This window comes from Sinohyriopsis cumingii, chromosome 8 (assembly GCF_028554795.1).
Source record: "Sinohyriopsis cumingii isolate HCF-2022 chromosome 8, ASM2855479v2, whole genome shotgun sequence".
NCBI classification, from domain to species: domain Eukaryota; kingdom Metazoa; phylum Mollusca; class Bivalvia; order Unionida; family Unionidae; genus Sinohyriopsis; species Sinohyriopsis cumingii.
Genome location: NC_142968.1, coordinates 123,714,406 through 123,731,755, shown reverse-complemented (window position 1 = coordinate 123,731,755; position 17,350 = coordinate 123,714,406). Strand labels below are relative to the sequence as shown.

Sequence of the window (17,350 nt, the reverse complement as noted above, 5' to 3'; positions counted from 1 at the left end):
TTATCGTCGTTTGTGTCAACGATAAGAGTTATATAACAGAATGAAATCTTCTGTTTGAGCTTCTTTGAAAATGCTGTTTTGTAGATCCCATCTGCGACATGCTGTACAGAAGGTGGACAAATACCGAAATACCTACCGGCGGCGTTTATTGACTGGAATACAATTTCTTCACCTGTAATTGCGTTTATAGATTTAATAGCTCTTCTTGCAACTGTTTTACAACGCCCTGTGTTACCCAGTAGGCAGTTCTTGCTCTGAGTGACCACGCGAAGATTGTTTATAGAGTTATCAAGTATGTTACCGTTAATGTGATCAATGACAAAACCCTTAGGGATCACTCCAAAGAAACATTCGTAAATAAAACGATGACATAAATACCTCTTTCCGCACGTGGCAGTAAATCTTGAATAACCACCATTATCAACTCCACCAACTGGTCGTCTTCGCGTGCAGTGTCGTACTATGCCATCTCGGTTTGCCTCATAATTTGGAATAGTTGGATGTCGGACGAATTCTTGATTCATTATACTATAAGCAAATCATTTGTCTAATTCATAATTTGTCTGAAAACTTATTTATGTAATCACGCTCCGAGAGAGCGTTATCACAGTCTGGATTTTTTTAATCATAATACCGTTTTAGTTCTCGATAGCGTTTTCCCCCACACGCTGAACATAATTGCGTTTTTCCTCGTACTCCAATGCCGCATCTGATACACGGTATCGGTCCTAGACTCCCACCGCGGACCTGTTGAGCATGTTGTCCACAGTATTCGCCTCTGCAGGGTTTGCTACACGGCGCTGATGAATTTAGTTTGATCCACTTGCATGAGAAACTCTTTGAGTTTCCGTTCATTATATATAATATTTTTGTCTATTTAAATATTTGTCTTAATTATAATAATGGGTTTTGAAAGACTATCCAGAATAAAACCCGTATCAGGTTCTCGATTCGATCTTGACCGGTTAACCGCTGATCCACGACGAAGAGAGTTAGCAAAGGTAATTGGTGTTATCAAGAACGCCAAAGAAGAGTTTCGTCGTGATGGTGCCGGACATGTGTTCTCTACGTATAAAATTATCCCCGACGCGAGCATTATCATTGATGCTACCATGAACGATACAATCGCGCGTAACATAATTGGGTATCTCGACGATAGAAGATATTTCATACAGATAAAATTTATTGTTAGAGTCGACGACGGAAAGTGGATTATCAGAGACAAACTAGACCCTGTTCTTGATGCCAAGGGGGTTCGTGGAAAAACCGTTCTGTTAAGTAAAGACTCAAAACCGGGAGTACTTGTTGGGATTGATATACCATATTATGCCAGAGCGTATCCTGTGACCGCAGTCATTTATGGAATTTATCCGATGAAGAAACCAAGCGTTGATAAACTCAAACCGATGAAGGTGTCGCCGTTGACAGAGTCAAGGATGAATTGTGTAGCTGAGCGAGTAATGGAACATTTTAAAAATGCAATGCGAGGAAACGGCCTAACACCGCTAAGACAAACTAAAATAACAGCGTGGGCGACACGAGTAGCGGATAAAGGAGCGTCAATAAATGATGTTGCTGAGCTAGAGCGATTACTAAAATTTCCTATAACGGTTTCATCGTTAACCGGTGAGGTATTGTATGAGTGTAAATACAATTCCCGTGGAACACCAATAACTATTATCGATCATAACAGTCACGCCTGGACTGACTCGGTTAGGATATTCCCGCGAGACCGTGTTGTGAAGTATTATCCGGAATTGCAAAGCAATTCTGGGAGCATGTTTGATTTTATTTATCAGATAAGTAAAACCGATCCGGTGTCTGTGTGGTTATTCAGAAGTAGTGAAGATGGAGAATATGATCAGTTTGTGAGACCCGACGGGGAAATATATAGAACAACGGCGTTACAGCAGGAAATGAAAAAACTCGCAGAAAAATATCATGCGGGCAACACTGATACATTACTGACACACTGTTTTACTGTCCCGGGTGTTGCCGCACATGTAGCCCGGGAACGAAATTCATGGAGACCAACTCCGAAAAGTTTTCTTGCGGATATCCAACAGAGCTGTGTTGAATACGGACACGGCGGTTTGTGGAATACTCGATATGATCACCGCGGTATGATATCCGTCGACATGACGGCGTGTTATCCAGGAAGTTTCCTTGGGCGTGGAGAATGCAGCGAATATTTTAAACGGTTTGGCCACGTTACAAACTCGATGACAAGAGTTGCTGTAAACGGACCATTACCTGATTTTGACCTGACAGGATTTGCTTGTGTGTCGTCGTTTAAATTCGCTAAGGATTTACATCCTGTGTGTTATGTTTGGTTTGGCAGACATTTCGTTGAGAAGCGATGGGCACCGATAGTGTTATTGCGATACATGCTTGACAGTCGAATACTGTTGTCGCTGACGGTCAGCGAAGCGATTATATGTTATTGTCGTCAAACCGAAGTTTGGTTGCCAACTCCAACGCCGGTTACGTTAGAAGAAGTCATCGAAGATTGGTCACGAGAATATCCAGAAACTTCTATCGACGCTATCATCAAGAAAGCTCCTGAAGTACTTAAAAACAAACTCAGAAATGACGAAAGCACAGCAAAAGATCTAGGACGAAGAATAATAGGGAAATTCACTCAAGGTGGAGCGTATGATCATAAACAACATCACAGTCGATTAATCATGGACAAGACTGAATTGGATCTTGTTGTCGCTGATGCAGCCACGAACAACATGTTCTGTAACCGCGAAGATGTGTTTCTGTCAAACGGGGAAAAACTAGGGACTGTTTTTAGTTATATCGACGGAGAATCATCTCAGTACACACATTTGAGATCTTCGATGCTAGCTTATGTATCCATAAATTTGTTGTCGATGATTAATAGATTCCCTGTTGTCGCAGTGAGAGTTGCAACGGATTCATTTTATATTAATAAAAAATACTCAGCGCTGTTGGATAATGTTATATCGGATGATCCATCGTGGGGCTCGTGGAGAATAAAGAATGAAATGTTACAAGGATATTGTGAATCAGCTGACGTTGAAATCGTGGATGAGTATCGCAGCGCAGAAATGTCTTCGACGGTTTCGTTGTCTCCGCCGGTGCACGATCCTGTTACAAGACACAAAACAGTTTATCTAAACGGCCCTGGTGGTTCTGGTAAGACAACTCGGGCGATTGAATTATTTCGCGGTTCTGACTTGGTCGTGCTGACTCCCACACACAGACTTGCCAGGGAGATGAGACAACGGGATGTTAACGCGTGCACGTATCACAGTTTTTTCAAATACAGCGGCGGCACGTGGACACCTGAACGAATGGGAACGAAATATATTCCCGAGAAAATAATCTGGGATGAGATAGACACTGTGCCGTTAGATATATTAAAACAGTTTCTGGATTGGTTGCTAAAGAAAAATACCGCAGTGGTGATGTGCGGCGATCATGGTCAACCACCGCCATTTACAGGTGAATCTCCACACGAGTGGCTGAAAACTTTTGTAGATTATTATGAGGAAATAACTAACGATCACAGAGCACTCGATGAAACGCTGAAAGAGTTTAAGACACTGATCAGGCTACAAACCAATAAAGTCCAGTGTGAGATAATGCGTGAAATAATTCCAGAGACTTCGCTGAGCGACTTTTGGGAAACGTGGAAACCAGGTGATTTAATTGTGGCAAGTAGAAAGATAGTCAGGGACACACTTCAGCAGCGGTTATTTCAGTTACATCAGAAGAAATTTCCCATGTTGCCAGTGCCGTTGTGTTATAGACCAGCTGATACGCGATTGCAGAATATTGATGTTGATATTCCAGGACGCCTGACTGCGTCAGGGACGGAAAAACAAAATTTAGTATTAAATGATATTGTTATCGTTGATGTTGATGCTGTCGAACAGGCACTGAAAATGAGCAAATCCCCGTGGACGCTAGGATACGCTATGACCATCCACAGTTCGCAAGGACTAACTATTTCAGATACAACAGTTTGGATTGTTGATGATCGCATCGAGTGGTCAAATTTAGTTTATTTAGCCGTGTCAAGAGTAAGAAGGATAGCTCAGTTACAAAGAATTGTATTAGATGATGTTATCAACGACAGCATCAACAGATCAATCGCTGATGATACAATAAGAAAGAAATTAGCCGGTTACAAACAGAGCGACAAAAAAAATGGTAGAGAGTTTGATCCCAAACAAAGTTTGGATGTTGAATTTGTAATACAATTACAACAACAGCAGAATAATCACTGTGCGAGTTGTAATTGTTTATTGCTGTGGCAGTATTCGAAAAACGACCCAAGGCAATTCACCGTAGATAGAATAGATAGCAGTCGCGGTCATACACGTGAAAATGTGATGTTGACCTGTCTTGAGTGTAACCGACGCAGAGGTGTTGCTGCAGTTATTTAAATGATTGAATCACTTCAGTGCGGATCACTTTAGTGATCGGGGTGGTAATTGTGTATCCTCGGAAATCACCTGAAGTTGCTCGCGTTTAAATCCGCGTTGAGGAGCAGTCGAATCTAATCTGTAGATTGCGTTTCTCCCAGTTGATCTGGTTATGCTGGATATCTTATGTGTAGTAACACTCCATGTGGGATCGGTTGCTCTTTTTTTTCCTCCTTCTAGTTCGCCTGGTTCGTATAAATACCTAACGGTGACATTACCCAGCAGTGGGGACGCTAGCGTCCCTGGCTGCGTTGAAACATTTTGTTGCTGTTGTCCGCGTTCACTGACGCGGGGTATATATTTTTTTGTGATTGCATTTACAGGTCTCATGTTTGTTGTTCTGGTAATTTCATTATTCAGTGCGGCTATCACGTTTGGCAGTCTTGCAACCCATTCACGAGATCTCGTATCGTAAATGAATTCCCTCGCGTACTGGTATCCGAATAATCTCTCAGCGAGTGTTCTATTAAATCGCTCAACAATTGCCTGATCCCGATGAATTTCAGTATGTCCTCGTCGTATGGTAACGTTATGCTGCTTTGTCAGTGATGACACCGCGCCCTGAAATTCCTTGCCAGGATCAACTTGTAATAATCGTGGCCAGTTTAGAGGTCCTCGTTGATAAATTCGTTTAAACGCAGAGGCGACTTCGGACGCTGTTTTAGTCGCTAACGGTTCTGCTTCTTTGTATCTACTGGCAACATCAACTACTGTTAGCGCGTATTTGTATATTTTTCTACGGACAGTATCATGAGGCAGGAATAGTATGTCAGCCTGATGAACTTCATTGGGCACACTAACATCAAAATGTGCAAAGTTGATTTGTCGAGGTGGTGGTAAGTAGATTTGCCATATTGCTTGTTTTGATAGCCAATTTTTGGCAACCTCGCGTGTTACTGATGCCGCGTTGGCGAGTTTATTAATTGCTGAGTTACCTCTCCAGTATCCGATTGGGGAATAATAAATCGCTTGCATTTTTATTTAATTATCCAGCGCCTAATACTAATTTAGATTTCATCGCTGATCTTACTAACCAATTAGCGAGTGACTCCTTAAATGATTTATTTTTTATGGCGCTTAGTGCATGAATTAATTTCACATCCGCGATATGCCTGTCTTGTAGATCTTTACTTCGATAAGCAACATCATGTATGTGACACGCTGCGTCGATAGCGTTTATCGGATACTCTCCCGGTTTTGGTTTAGATTGTTCATCAAGTCTGATATCTAGTCGGGTCCCTGGACCGCAGTAATTGTATCCTGGGAGATGTTTTTCTCCGGGATACTTTGCCCAGGGAGTTCCGGGGAGCTTTCCAAGTTTGGCTGCAATGTCACCTCCGCTAAATTCTCGCTTTTTTTTTGAAATCTAAATTTTTTTGTGCCACATCGCGTACACTTACCAGAAAGTGCTTGTCTGTTATTTTTTGTTGTAATGGTTGTTAGATCATTCGTAGGGGTTCGTGCCTTACACTTCACACAATATAGATCCATAATTATTATTCTTTATATACAAATGGAAATTACAGATTTTTCTGCGACAAAAAAGAAAGAGCCAGTTAAGCATAATTCAGTGCTACCAAACTCTATCCGCGCGATTATAATTGGGCCATCCGGTTCAGGTAAAACACAGCTGTTGCTGAACTTGATAATGAAGTGGATGAAATGGGATAAACTGTATTTGATAGCTCCATCTGTAGATGATCAACGATGCTATAACGTTATAAAAGATTTTAATGAGAGTGCAAGCGCGCTGAGTAAAGACGGTGAGGATGTTGTTGAATTTATCACTGATATCGAAGAAGCCCCCAGCGTCGAGGATCTTGATGAATCAATTAACAACCTAGTAGTGTATGATGATGTTATGTTGGACAAGCAAAAAAATCCCGCAAGAATATTTTCCCGGGGACGTCACAAAAACACTGATGTGATTTATGTTACTCAGCGTTATACACAAATTCCTAAAGTAATCAGGGATAATTGTAATCTTCTTGCGATATTCAATGGAGTTGATACACATACACTGAGAAATATTCATCAAACCTGGTGTGGTGGCGATATGGATTTAAATAAATTTAAAAATTTCTTCAGTCATGCTCAAAGAAAACCTCACGGATTTGTGACAATAAATTTACACGATCCCAGAACAAGATACCGTATTGGACTTGATACACTATTTGCAACATAAAAATGTTTTTCCTTGGAAACTCATTTCCCAGAGCAGCAGAGGGGATGGACCCGACCCATGGATTTTTCAATAACGACCCCGCCACGGAAACTGTTTCAGATTTATTGAAGTAACCCAAGTTGTCAGTGCAAACTCAACGAGTTTGTCCCTGGAAACTCTTCGAGTTTTCGGGGGGACATTTTTTTTTGTCCTGTATTCTGAATAGAAGGGTTTATTTCGTCGAAATAAGCCCTCTATCGAGGAATAGTTTCCTGGAGGGGTTTATTGTGCAAAAAGTTTCGGTCTGTACAGCCCCTCTGCTGCTCCAATGTATGAAGGTACGTTAAATCAGGTTAGCATGGGTCTCTTCTTTAGAGTTTGGATATGTTTTTTATACAACTCATTACGATTTTAACATTAAATACACACTCGGTTGGCTCTTGCATATTTTGTATGACCAAGTTGCGTTATTTCACCGCACAACTCTGTTCTGAGGCCATTGTATTATGTCTCTTGTGTCAAACATGACCATCCAAAATCAACACCTTAACGACTGAAAATATACATAGTTATTATATTCTCATTCAAGTGAACTGCAATCCATTCTAAGGGCTTTCCAAGCAAAACCTGACCAGCGACTCATCCAAACAATCTGTGCGCAAACGTGATATATCTTCTGATCTGTCGTGCGTCCCTAAATATTTATGGATTTATACCGATTTGCAAGTTGACGTTTGCTGCTTATATACAGAGTCCTTGAGAGTTTGTAGTTTGAATGAATATTGTTTTCAACTAGTTGTGTTATCAATAAGTGTATCAGACATCGTGAACCAGATATATGGCATTTAGCTACATAATAATAATAATAATAATAATAATAATAATAATAATAATAATAATAATTATGAGGGCTTTGTATAGCGCCTAATCTTTAGAAGCTCTAAGCGCTTTACAACATTAAATAATACTTATAACATAAAAAATATATAATGATATGATTACGAAAAACAAACACCATGAAATTAGAAAACATAAAAAAGACATGCTGAAAATATTTAAGGTAGGAAACATTATTAGGTCTTTAAGTTTGTTCTTGCAGTCGAAATAAGTGAGTTTTAAGAGTACTCTTGAATGGGATCACTCTGTCTTTGTGTCTAAGTTCAGTGGGCAACTCATTTCACGTTGATGGGACCTGGTATGCAAAAGAACGTTGTCATATGACTACGTTTTCATAGCGGGAATAATGAGTATACGATTGTCAGAAGAGGAGCTAAGTATCTTGCTGGTGTGTACACATGGGTGAGGTCGGATAGGTATGTTGGACTGGAGTCCGTCAGTGAAACGTAGCACAGAGAACAAATTTTGTATTTGATTCTGGATCGAATGGATAGCTAATATAGGGTACAGATCAGCGGGGAGTTGTGCTCTGATCGTGGTACTCTAAGTATGATCCGAGCAGCTGTGTTTGGAACCTTTTGAAGTTTTTGGAGCTGATATTGAGATGAACCATATATAATTGAGTTACAATAGTCCAGTCTTGAAAGTACTAATGAACACACAGTTGTTTTAGTGGCATTAGCTGAACGATATTTGTGAATGGAACTGATGCGTCTCAGCTCAAGATATGCAGCCTTGCATATGTTCATGACATGTTGGTACAATGTGAGAGTACTGCCCAGAGTAACACCTAGTTTTCGTACTGACTGTGTGAATATGATTTTGGTGTTGCTGATATTTATTGTTTGAGGTAAAGGATGTGAATGAGAAAGCTTTAGTGTGGTGATCAGAATGGCCTCAGTTTTATCCTCATTCATCTGCTGCTTGTTACATGCAATCCATGATTTCACATCAGAAATGCACCTCTCTATACCTTGAATGGTAGCATCAACTTCAGTTGGGTGGCTAGATTTTCATATTTGGGTGTCGTCAGCGTACAGTTGGTGAGACACTGGATGGTGATCTATGACACTTGAGAGTGGCTGAGTGTATATAATGAAGTGAACAGGTCTAAGAATAGACCCCTGTGGAACACCACAACATAGATTAACTGGGCTAGATTGGATTCCATTTGCAGACACAATTTGTGTCCTGTTGACCAAGTAGGACTTGAACCACAGTAAGGCTGTATCATGAATGCCAAATACATGCTGGAGACGGTGAAGTAATATATCATGGTCTATTGTGTCAAATGCTGCAGACAATTCAAGGAGGGTGTGGACTGTAATCTGTCCGCTATCCAAAGCAGAGATAATGTCATTAACTACGTTTAGAAGAGTAGTTTCAGTAATGTGGCAAGGGCGATATGCAGATTGTACATTGCTAAAAAGACTGTTTGAATTCAGATGAGATACATTAGACATTGTGTACCAGATAGATGAGAATGAACTATATCAATCATCATGTACCAGATAGATGGTATTTAGCTCTATCAGACATTTGTGTACCGGATATATGATATTTAGCTATATCAGACATCGTGTACTAGATATGTGATAATCAGCTATATCAGACACCGTGAACCAGATAGATGATATTTAGCTATATCAGACATCGTGTACCAGATAGATGATATTTAGCTATATCAGACATCGTGTACCAGATAGATGATCATCGTCTATATCAGACATCGTGAACCAGATAGATGATATTCAGCTATATCAGACATCGTCTATCACATAGATTATATTTAGCTGTATCAGACGTCGTGTATCATATAGATGATATTTAGCTTATATCAGACGTCGTGTATCATATAGATAATATTTAGCTATATCAGACATCGTGTACCAGATAGATGATATTCAGATATATCAGACGTCGTGTATCATATAGATACTATTTAGCTGTATCAGACATCGTGCACCAGATAGATGATATTCAGCTATATCAGACATCGTGTACCAGATAGATGATATTTAGCTATATCGGACATTGTGTATCATAAAGATGATTTTATCTATATCAGGCATCGTGTACCAGATAGATGATATTCAGCTATATCAGACATCGTGTACCAGATAGATGGTATTTAACTATATGAGACATCGTGTACCGGAGAGATGATATTTAGCTATATCAGACATCGTGTATTATATAGATGATATTTAGCTATATCAGACGTAGTGTATCATATAGATAATATTTAGCTATATCAGACATCGTGTACCAGATAGATGATATTCAGATATATCAGACATCGTGTACCAGATAGATGGTATTTAACTATATGAGACATCGTGTACCGGAGAGATGATATTTAGCTATATCAGACATCGTGTATCATATAGATGATATTTAGCTATATCAGACATTGTGTACCATATAGATGATATTTAACTATATCAGACATCGTGTACCAGATAGATGATATTCAGCAATATCGGAATATCCTATCATTTTGCCATTTACATAACAAGACAATATATTATAACGACGAGCACATAAAGGGATGTTTCCTTTCCATTACAGTTTATGTTGTTCCTAAAACCACAGAACATGAACAAACGAAGGGTATGTTAAACTCTTTCTTATTAAGATAGCTGATATTTTTGTTGCTTAGTCGCATAGTACAGAATATTTTCGCTAATTTGAATCGTCATTGAAGAAGTTAAAACCTTTCCATAGATATATTGTGATATTCTAAACATTCGACAATCAAATTATAAGAAAAAAATCATATAAGTTTTTTTTAAAATGTGTTCAAGAAATTTGTCATTATTATTATTATTATTATTATTATTATTATTATTATTATTTATGTTGTTGTTATTATTGCTCTTATTGTTCAGGATGACGATGCTGTTCAGAATAGGTACAAATACATAATAGCATGTAATATGTATTTTCAGCTGTTGTCGTAATTGCTTGCTCTGTGACGGCAGTGGTAATAATTATTGCCATAATTGTGGTTCTCATCGTAAGACATATATAGTAAGTATCGTAGCTAAATTGTTATAATATCAAACGGAATCTTGAACTTTTGCACTTATTGGTACATAATGAAAGAGGTTATAAGTACTATGATATTGCAGGAAATATAAACCTGTACGTTGAATCATACAGAATATACATTTAGGATTGCAATTGCTACAGAACTATTGACTGCGCGCGTATTTTGGTTCCCCTTCAGAAGATTAATCTTTTCTTCCTACAATTTGTTCCTTGATGTATTTACTTCACAGCTTTATTTGATGTATGCCACATTTCGAGATGAAATATTCAAACATATAACACACATGCGAATGCATTGAATACAAAAGTGATTTATTTCGAATATACAGAAATTGTTCGTTTCCACCTCGTGTTTGTAGCAAAGATAATAATATGAATCTAAAGAAAAATCATTAATACTCTGTATTTTATTTCATAATTATATGTTTCAATAATGGACAGTAAAATGTATTAATTATATAAATCAAAATACGTCATGATTAAAGATTGTTGCATCGAAATAATACCTACATTTAAGCTAAGTGATTTAATAGAGTAAAGTCACTGCGTGTTGTCACAGGAACAATGACGCAGTCATGCAGAGGTGATAAAAAAGATTATTCGAATAAGCAAACGGCAGGAGTTTAAGCAGAGGTCTTGTTCTAAACTTGAAGGCAATATTATTATTGTAAATATGTTAATACAAACTAAACAATTTCATCAATTTAATGTCCTGCAACGTATTACTTGAATGCATAGACTCTGCTGAAATGACGTTAATGAGAGAAAACAAAATAGTTGAGATAATTATATCAACATAATCTATGACATGCATCTAATTCAGTTGTTTAATTTACAGTAAGCGAAAGACTACAATAAAGGTGAAGCCAGCTGTGCATGGAAAGTATGATACTGAGATACATGGCAATGTAGAAAAGGTGAAATCTTTGTCAAGGGAGGTCACCATTCTACAGAGAGAATTAACAATATCCAGCATCCAGAGCATGACCGATATTGAAATTCAAAATTAAGTTGAAATTCAAAATTAAGTTGAAATTCAAAATTAAGTTGAAATTCAAAATTAAGTTGAAATTCAAAATTAAGTTTAGATTACTGTGCAAATGTACAGGCTAAAAACTAATGCATCTGTTTTACGTCTTTACATGCAAAGTCGTGTTATTTTTCTTATGATAGTAAAACATCATTATTTGAGCAATGACGATGCTGTAAATTCATGAAAGAAAACAACTAACTTTATCTACTCATACATTTTAATGAGCTATGTTAAGCTTTGCTGACTATGGAAATATATAATAGTACTATATTTGTCAAATTCAATTCCATGGTAACGCCAAAAAGAAAGTACCGTTTTCTGGATATATCTGATTATAAAGAATGTACTGAATTTATTACATGTGCATGGGAGCAACAAAGAACTAAATTAATTACTTTGATGGAATTTTAAACGAAAATTCAAAGTCTGAAATTATTTGTGAACAGTGTAATAGATATCACAAGTAATTCATAAAATATGAGAATTGGATCTATAGGAACATGTCATATGACAAATTGTTTTAAAATGTTTAAAATAGTTAGAGGGTATACCGTCAAAGAATCAACTCATCCAGCCAACATTATGCCAAATTACTAAGGACAAAAAAGAAGTTACATTGCGAGTACGAAAAGTGCTTTTCAGGATATCAGGTAGCTTTGCAGGTGATATTAAAGGGAAAAAGCCGATACAACAAATTTCCAGTGTCGTCCTCTTATCCCTTGTGGTGTTAATCTTGGGGATGCCAGCTTTGTACCTAGTAACCGACTCTCGCAACAATGGTTCGTATCATATTTAGCAGAAGGAAATATAATACATGATACAAAAAAATAAATGCAAATAGAACGTTGTCAGCTATAATACAGAGACTGAAAATTGTGAAGTTTATCATGAAAAATACACCTATTTGCCAGACAACGCATGCAGCTCAAAAAAATTGAAAACTCAAATGTGTATTCCCTCTCCCTTTAGAGTGGTGTCCTGGCTGTGAAACAATTAGTGGTCCGATACTATACCGAATATTAGTGTTTTCAAATTTGTTTTGTATTCTTGAAAACCTTAGATATCACATATACACAATACTAATTTGGGTCGTATACATAATGATAATAATAACAATAATTATTTAATGCTGACATGTGATAAGAATGAATTATGCCTTTCAGTATTTTTTACAATATGGGTATTGGTGTTGATAAATGAATACTTAAATGATTTAAATAGAGCATATGACAAGATTACTTCTCAAAACAACCAATTTGTTTTTACTATTCAAAACTTGTCCCCAAAGGTGGAATAGAAGTAAAAGTGACACATTGTTTTCCTTCTACACCAAACCCTACAAAGTTTAATTAAAACAAAACCTTGTTCGTGCTGATGTGATGACATGCTTAACCGTTTTGCCATTTTTACAAGAAATATACCAATATTTACCAAATTTATTTACAGCCACTAAATGAAACATTCTCTTATCCCACATAAGTTTTCACTTATCCAGTTATTTCGAGAACTTGCTTAGACTTGACTAGAAGAAAGCACTTTAATCCATACAACGAAGAAACAGTATAAATTTATGTAAAAGATCTGATGATATTGTATATACTTTAATTACATCTGTTTTAGAAACTGCATTGGATATTAGTTTTGTCATATTTGACAGTTTTCATTTTCCGGTAGGAACTGGCTTATGTATGTTTAGAGAAGTACGTACATCAGACGGAATGGCTGCCTTACGTTTTATCCTTCAAATGTTGAGTAGAGGCGGCTTCTGTTAATTGTTCTTATTAACATTCATAGAAAAATCAATTTAATAAACTTGTTTAATTCACTTAGTAAATATAAACCCTTTACCCTACTGCTTGTAAACTGTTGATAACATGCTTTTTTGTCGTTGGAGTATAAGCACAAATATCTTTTTAATTATCGTATTTGTTTTTCATTTTACGTATATACCGCATAAAAAGTGCATCTCCTGTATAACAGATTAACAATTAAAGACATATGTTCGTTATTTTACTAGAAAACGTCATACATTTTGATTTATTTCTTGTGTAGAGTAGTTGTCGAACCATCATCAAATACTGATCTAATGTAAAAAAAGGAGCCAGTATCGACAGACAAGAAAATAATGTAACGTATCCCTCGTTTTTGCCATTCCAGATAGATTAGGTATTCCGTCCTTATATGATATATTTTCCCAGTGTTATATCGATAGTTAGTTATGGGCACGTGTCTTAAAAAATTTTAGTAGAGGAATTATTCCTTTTTCTGAAGCGATACATGGTACTTTGAAATGTTCTGGTCTTGTTTTAAGTACAATAATTTATATTACTCGATTCACATCCGTTCACATTCCATTCCTGTATGTACAAATCATCCAATGTGTTCGCGATACCGGCTTTAACAGCTTTGTGTTTACTGATTGAAATTTGGTAGCAAAGATAGTATCGACCAACATAAATTAATACTTGTTAATGGAAGAAACATATTTATAGTTATATAAATCATTAAAATTGCTCCAAATACTTTATATAATCGTTTAGAAATAGTATATATTCTGTATTTATTATTGAGATAAACGTCCAATCATTCTAGACTTAATATAAAATGTTAAATAGTTTTCTTTCAAGCTCACCATATATCATGCATATTGCAATGCTTTTAAAGGCTTTGTATAATATTAAAAACTGATTGTCCAAATTCTCAATAATTATAGTGTTTCCTAAACATTAGATTTCACACCCTTTAGCAATATCATCTGCATGCACGAACTTGCGTGACTGTGTTACAGGTAAGTCATTGATATAGACATTGAACAAACTTGGCGAAAGAACAGACCCTTGTGGGAGTCCGTTAGTCTGACGCCTTAACGAGCAAACGCTCTCTCGGATGTGCATTATCCAGCGCCTGTCGCGAAAGAACGGTTTGATTGTCTCAGCTATCTAGCGCGGCAATACTCTATACATTTTCAGCAACAACCCAGTATGCCAGACCGTGTCACATGCTTCTGTTAAATCAAGGAAAACAAATTCAGTTTTAAGGTTTCTCTGAAAATCGTCTTCAACAAACGTAGTCAGAGAAAGGAATTGATCGCAAGTGCTATGGTCATGTCTGATGGTGAATAAAGTGGTTAGAGCCAGCAAGTTACCGTTTGCCAGACTAGTTTCAAAACCTGAAACAGCACAAGCCCCGAACTAGCTTCTTGGCTATCTTCTCCCAAAAGACACAGTAAAAAGTTTAGGCAACGATTTAACGACAGGCTGACATCAGAACATATCACCTTTTGTTGGCAATTCTCAAAAAGTGTCCAAGACAAAGGATACAAATATCTGAGTCTACACAGATTAAAAATGGGAAACCACATTATAGAATTAATCACCTAGAGATTAATATCTAATTATTTATTTTTCGTTTTTGTGTTCCTCGAAACCAGTATCATAGAATAGCTTTACATATATATCTTTATATATATATATATATATATATATATATATATATATATATATATATATATATATATATATATATATATATATATATATATATATATAATCTAACTATCGTACGCTCAATTTTGGACAATGCTAGAGAAACATTTTATCACCTAATTATCACAGTACTAGAGTGTGTGAACAATACTTTCGGGTTAAAATATATGTTTGTTGTTGCCTTAATAACTCTAATCTTGTGAAGATTGATATCTGTTTCTTTGTAACAACAACAACAATAATAATAATAATAATAATAATAATGTATATGCATAAACATCAAACTTTTTTCCCCAGAAATTTATATATTTTATCTTTATCAATTCTACATATTGTTTCCTAGATAGTATGCATACGCTACTCTCGTGCCCTTTACCGCAAGCGAAACCTTCCTCTTCTCCAATAGCAATATGACAAATTCAAGTACTACAAGGGAGGAATGATAAAATCCAGGCAGCAATGAAGACAAATCTAGATATTTAGCAGATTGTCATTTAGTTGCCGGAAGTTGTTGGTCAAAAATTTATTTTGACGTAATTGTTAACAATAAGGTAATATTATGGCGACAATCTAAATCTGCAAACTATTTTGTTGGAGCTTAAAGTAATTTTAATGATTCCAAAGACGAGTTTCTTTTAATTTCGAGAAATGGGTCATACGTTATTATCATTATTGTATAATTAAACGCTTTTATTAATATCTTGAACAGAAATTCAATGTCAAGTTTTAATAATCTTTGCATCATGCAATATATTCAAATTAACCATGATTGAGATTTACAAATGTTGAGTAGATTTGTGCAGTAAAAACTAAAACTTTGTTTCAACCTTATACTCCGGGTACCCAGAGTAGCCGACTGGTCTAAAGCGCTCACCGTTACGGATCACTGCCCTCTCACCTGTCTGCGTGGGCTCGAGTCTCGTGCTCGGCCAATGTGGGTACATGAGAAAGCTTGCCAGTAGCTTCTCGTGGATCGATGGTTCCCTCTGGGGTTTTCCCGGGTTCTTCTTCCACGGTTTATAACATTAAAAGCAGGCTACCGTGATACCAATATTATACTAAAACCGGTTGAAGAAATAATCCAAGAATGAGATCGCTTTCAGAATATACTACTTTTAGTGCACATTGCTAGCCATCTACCATGGTGTGTCATTGTGCAAGACATTTTACTCCAGTCTGATTCGGTAATTGCATTCATCACAATGAACAGCCTGTATGAAAACAATATGGATATTGGTGTTACTTTTTCATGTCATAAGGCAAATGATTGATACAGACATAAGAATCTCACTTGTTTGATTATCCTTTATAGTTTCGTACCCAGTGCAGAAAGGAAACTGCGTTAAAATGCAATCAGATCAAAATCGAATCCATTCATTATTGAGAAAGTGTTGTTTTGTCATGTGATTTAACTATTACAACAATAAATTCGGACTCGCATAAAACAATGTATTAAAAGTCAGTGCAAATATTCATCCTCATGTTAAAACTCGCTTCATAGCACCGGTGTTTTTGCTTTAACTTTGGCAAGTTTTTCTTTGGGTTCATTTCAGCTGATCGAAGCTGATAATCAAATCAAAATAAATTAAGAAGAGGAAAGAAAAGAAAGACTTTTGTCAAGTGTAGTTTTACCTTAGTATTTTATTAAAGCATACAATTAGTGTTGATAAATATAAAACCTTTCTATGTTTTCTCACATAATACGATTACTTTTGTATTCTAAATATGTACTCTATGTAATACAGGCTCCATTTTATTTACATATAAAGGTCATAGCTCGACATTGTGCCCAAGATAAATAAACCCTAAAAATATCTATACCCCCAGTACCCAATAGCCACCCATATCTTAATTTCCCCCTCCCTATTTATTACCTTCAAAACCTGATTGTATTGCATTACGTTCAAGGCATATTGATTGTAATACAATGCTATTGTTTTATTTTTCATGTGCTTGCTGTTTTGTATTTATACAGCTTGGCAGTAGCGTATAGCTCAGATTGATTAGATTTTGTTGATGTTTTTTAGCTGAATACCTGCATTGTAATGCAACATACAATCGATAACTATGCTTCTGTAAAGATTACACCACCGTCAATATATTAATTAGCTTCCTTCGTCCATCCACACTGTTTACGAAGAATTTCCAACCGATTTTGCTTTCCTTTTTCGCCTTACTGTTCTTCTCTGACTTAATTCTCTGGGGCAGACCCTTTCTGTGTATGTAAAAATGAAAATTGTAAGCACTGGGCTTCTAT

General features: G+C 36.5%; 1 protein-coding gene across 1 annotated transcript in view; it reads left to right on the top strand.

Annotated features, from left to right (window-relative positions):
• LOC149794562 (uncharacterized) overlaps positions 1 to 14,305 on the top strand; it is a 62,732-nt gene extending 48,427 nt beyond the window's left edge. The window contains exons 23-25 of the mRNA XM_089968837.1: positions 10,093 to 10,134; positions 10,473 to 10,554; positions 11,414 to 14,305. Of these exons, the coding sequence (XP_089824963.1) occupies positions 10,093 to 10,134; positions 10,473 to 10,554; positions 11,414 to 11,585 (296 nt within the window). The 3' untranslated portion in view covers positions 11,586 to 14,305. The remainder of the gene's footprint in view (positions 1 to 10,092; positions 10,135 to 10,472; positions 10,555 to 11,413) is intronic.
• The last annotated feature ends 3,045 nt before the right edge of the window (positions 14,306 to 17,350 follow it).